The sequence below is a fragment of the Postia placenta genome, assembly GCF_002117355.1.
Source record: "Postia placenta MAD-698-R-SB12 unplaced genomic scaffold POSPLAscaffold_45, whole genome shotgun sequence".
NCBI classification, from domain to species: Eukaryota; Fungi; Basidiomycota; class Agaricomycetes; order Polyporales; family Adustoporiaceae; genus Rhodonia; species Rhodonia placenta.
In genome coordinates, this window is record NW_020169876.1 from 482 (window position 1) to 4983 (window position 4502).

The 4502-nt window shown below is 56.8% G+C and overlaps 1 protein-coding gene across 1 annotated transcript; it reads left to right on the plus strand.

Moving 5' to 3' along the window:
• Positions 1 to 258: 258 nt before the first annotated feature.
• POSPLADRAFT_1161193 (hypothetical protein) lies at positions 259 to 2267 on the plus strand (the record flags this gene model as incomplete). The annotated part of the gene is made up of 6 exons (XM_024487655.1): positions 259 to 489; positions 1069 to 1227; positions 1291 to 1539; positions 1589 to 1678; positions 1727 to 1898; positions 1948 to 2267. The coding sequence occupies 6 exons, from the start codon at positions 259 to 261 to the stop codon at positions 2265 to 2267; spliced, it is 1221 nt and encodes a 406-aa protein (XP_024332852.1).
• Between the last annotated feature and the right edge of the window lie 2235 nt (positions 2268 to 4502).

Genomic DNA, 4502 nt, shown 5'->3' on the forward strand with positions numbered 1-4502 from the left:
ACGAGGTTTCGAGGTTACGCAGTGAGGAACGAAGTGACGCAGTTAGGACGTAGACGCAGGGCGAACTCGACTTATGAGCTCTGAACTCGAGGGGGGGAACAGATCTTGTATTTTTAGGGAGAACTACGACCGATTTTATACTACACAGGACGCTACGACTATTCGAGAGTGGCATACGAGTACAAGGGGCTTTGCATTGTTCCTCAAGAAGCTGCCTCACCGAGAGGCACATACCAAGTCCATCGGTAGAGTGACGTCATGCCGAACGCGGAGATGAAGAGCAACATATGGCCACTTCGGACCGGTAGGCGTCGTGAAGGCATGCCGCGAGGTTCGATACCTAATCGGGAAAGACCGGCTACTTCGGTGTGGCTTGGAGCGAAGCGCGCGCTTGGCCGAGCGGCGTCGAGTGGCCCTATTGTTCGCCGAATGCGGAAGACGTTCCGAGATCTACGCACGAGGCATCGGGAAGACCGTGCCGAGCTTCGAGTAAGTGTCGCGCACCGTCGAAGGTGTCGAAGAGCGTCGAAGGCGAAATCGAAGTGTTGGGAGACTGAGTCGAAGTGCCGGGCGGGATGCGAGTGCCGAAAAGAGGTGAATCGGGGCCCAGAGGGGCTTGGCGCCTATCATCTCCTCCCTATTGAAATTTGGACCGCCCTCGGTCCTCCACGTGATGCAAGAAGCGCGATGGTCGTGAACGGATCGAAGCGGAATGGCAACCCGCGTCGGTTTCGAACGCCACGTGGCCGGCGCTAAACGCTGGTCGGAAAGGGGTTATAAGCAGGGTAGACTTAGCCTCATTTTCCCCATCCCATCGTTCCTTCTTCATTACCTCGTCGCCCCTCCTCGCACACTTCCTCTGCTTCTACGATGTCTGCTCGCTCTGCCACCCCTGCGTCGACTCCCTCTCTCGTCAACCGCCGCCTTGCCTCCTTGCTCGTGGTCCTCGAGGCTCCGCCGGCCGCCGACGCCACGCTCGATGTGGTCGAAGAGTGGGCTCAAGACTTGTCGCCTCTCGTCGTAAGTTGCTTGTAATCTGCATAACCCGACTAACCGTTTGTTTTCGAGCAGCTCGCCTATCGCAAGGCTCTGGGCACCATCCGCGACGAGGAGACGGAGTTGCGCGTCGCCGCCGCCGTCAAACAGCTCGCCGAGCGGGCGTCGGAGTCGTGGGTTGAGTGGGCGCGCGGGGACTGGCCTGAGCTCGCGACCGCCATCGATGCCGAGGTCGAACGACGCCTCAAAGAACAGAAGCGCCTTGCCGAAGAGGAAGCACGACGCGTCGAAGAGGTCGCGAAGCGTGCGAAGGCCGCCGAGGAGCGCCGCCTCGAAGACGAACGGCGTCGAAAGGACGAAGAGGACCGTCGGAAGCAGGCCGAAGACGAGCGTCGCGCACAAGAGGCCGCCGACGAGGAGTTGGCGAGGATCGCGGCCGCCGAAGGACTCCTTCCCGACCCTGCGCCTGCCGGTGTCGACAAGGGGAAAGGGCGCACGAGGGTCAACGAGGAGGTCGCTGAGTTGTCCGACGACCCTTCGATCGTAAGTGTTTTCTTCCATCGTCGTTCGATGACTAAACTCTCTTTCGTAGAAGACTCCTCGGACGCTCGAGCGTCCTTTCGCAATGACGGAGGTCGATATGGCCGCCGTTGCGCTTGAGAAGCGCCTGTCGGGACAGAAGGTAAGCTCGAGCCTCCGTCGAAGCGGTTCGATGCTAACGCCTTGATAGTGCGATCGTTGCGCCGGCTACCGCTCGGCCCCGGTCGATTGGGTGTGGGTCGAGAACGGTACGACCTGCGAGAGGTGCGCGCAGTTCCAACAGGGCTGCTATTTCGACAAGGTGTCTGTCCTAGGCAAGACAAAGAAGACGCGCGGCGGGGGATCAACCACCAAAAAACGCAGTAAGTTGTTTCTTCTGGTTGTCCTGAACTTTGGCTGACGTTGTGGTAGTTCGGCCGGCCTCGCCTGGGCCTTCGATCACGGACTCGGGTGGTTCGAAGAAGCGTCGCGTCGACGAGCCTCCGCGCCCCCTTCTACAACGGCCTCTCGATGGGGCCAGCCGCCTTGGGCTCGAGCAGGACGACCTTGACGCGCTCGACCTTGACGACGAATCTCGTGGAATCATCCGCGTCATTCGCGAGGAGCGTGCCCACATCGCGCGCCGTCGAGCGCTCCTCCACGACATGGACCTCGACCTTCAAAAGATGGAGAAGGACGCGCTCGCGAAAGGGGGAATCGGGTTCGTGCGCGGGGTTGTTGACGAGGACTAGGCGCGAGTCGTTTTGTATCGTAGTCGTACTCGTGTCGTAGAATTTTGCGTAGATGGTCGAATGGAAAATGTGGCCCTTGGCCTAGACGGACCTAGCGGGAACTAAGAAAAGAAAATGAAAATAAGGGTGTTTGAAGTAAGTCGTAATATGATCGAAAGACATAGAAGGAAAAATAGGAATGTTCGTAGCAAGGGAAAATGGACTTAATGAGAATATAGGCTCAGTTTGTCATCACAGCCTAGGAGGACTCGTCTCAGGTGAGCCTCCGCGCAACGGTCGAATCGAAGCGTTCGTGGAACGTTGAACGATGTTGCGACTATCGAGTTGAATCGAAGATATTCGTACAAGGGATGGTCTAGAACGTAGGAGAAAATCAAGCATATTGCGTAACGTGAGAGCAGGAATGGAGAGAAGGAAGTACGTATCGTGTTGTACAAGTAAGGGAAGAACCTCTATTCGTCGCGTTCTTCGGTTTCTTCGACTTCATCATCGTCGTCGCCTAGAGAATTCGATAGTTCGAGTTCTCGAAGACGCTCGGTCGAGACATCTTCGAGATCTTCGGGGATTGGAATGGATTTGCGCACGAAATACGGGATGACGCGGAAGGCTGCGATGGGTCTATCGAGGACTGTACCGTCGAGTTCGCACACGATGTACGCGCCGCCCTTGTTGCGCGAGACAACGATCAGGGGGCCTAGATATCGCGGGCGCATCTTGCGGTTGAGGGACTTCTCGATCTTCGTGTTGCGTATGAGCACTAGGGCTCCGCGTTTGAAGTCGAAATCCTGGATCGAGTGCTCGTGCTCTTTCTCGAAGCGAATTGCTGCAGTTCGACGTGCTTCGTAGACCTTTGAGTGGAGTTCGGTGACTTGCTCGACGCGTTTCTGAAGCGCAATGGCCCTACGGGCGATGAGATCGGTCGTCGAAAGGACCGAAGTCGGTGGTGGCTGCAGGTACGTAGCTTCGACGATGTCAAGAGGAATGAGCGGATGGGTGCCCGTAACAGCGAAATAGGGTGAGCAGCCCATGCGTCGTCGAGTCGTGATGCGCTCGGACCAAAATACAAAGTACGCAGCTTGGGACCATTTCTTCTCATCTCCGTCGGCTGTCTTAAACAAGGCTTGTCGCGTGCTGAAATGCGGACGTTCGACGAGACTGTTCGCCCTCGAATTGTACCCACTGATTTGAATATGGTTGATGTGGTACTTCTTCGAAAGGTAATCGGCCGCCTTGATGAACACCGTACCGTTGTCGGTGACGATCTCGCTGAGTGCGCCCCATCGACAGAGGATGTCTTCGAAGATCCAGTCGGCGAGGGCCTTCGCTGTCTCTTTTCGAAGCATTCGAAACTCGGGGTAAGTCGTGAGCGAGCATCTACCCTGGACCAAGTACTTGTATCCGCCCGAGGCCGGCATGTGCATTGTGTCGATGTGAATTTTCGCGAAGATGGGGGCTGGTACTGCGACGGTTGGAGGAATGAGGATTTGACGCACTTGTCGAGACTGGCAGATATGGCACGATCGAACGAACCAAGCGATGTCGGCGTAGTGGAACGGCCACCAGAATCGCTCATTGACGAAGGCTCGGGTTGCATAAATTCCTCGATGCGCGGTGCGGTCGTGGCATTCTCGAAGTATTCGAAGGCGATCGCCGGGCTTGACGACTAGCTTGTGTGCTCCGTGACTGTCCTTGCGCCAGAGGGTGTCGTTGTCGAGGAAGAATTGCATGCAGTACTTGATGAACCCTTCGTAGACGCCTTCGGAGATGCCGTGGGGCTTCGCTAACGTTCGATGAAATTCGAGCACGTCGTCGAGCTTCGCGTTGGCGAGTTGCGCTTGCTCCGATCGAGGCACTAGCTCGTAGCTATCCTCCTCCCTATTGAAATCTGAGCCGTCCTCGGCTCTGTCACTGGTGAAGACGGCAAGCGAAGGGACCGGTGGGAGGGGCTGAATCTGGTGAACAAAAGAATGCATCTGGTCGATCCAATCGTCGAATTCTTCGTCGACCTCGTCTTCGATGACATCACCGGGTTGAGCTGTGCGTCGAGAGAGGCCGTCGGGGCCGTGCATTGTACCGGGGACGTGGACCAGCGTGAAATGAAATGTGAGAATCGAGACGATCCACCGGTTAATACTTGCGCTTGGGGCTATGTCTGGGTTCTTCAGCATACCCTTGATGTACCGAGCATCGACTTCGACGATGAGGTTCCGAACGCCGATCAGGTAGAGTCGAAGG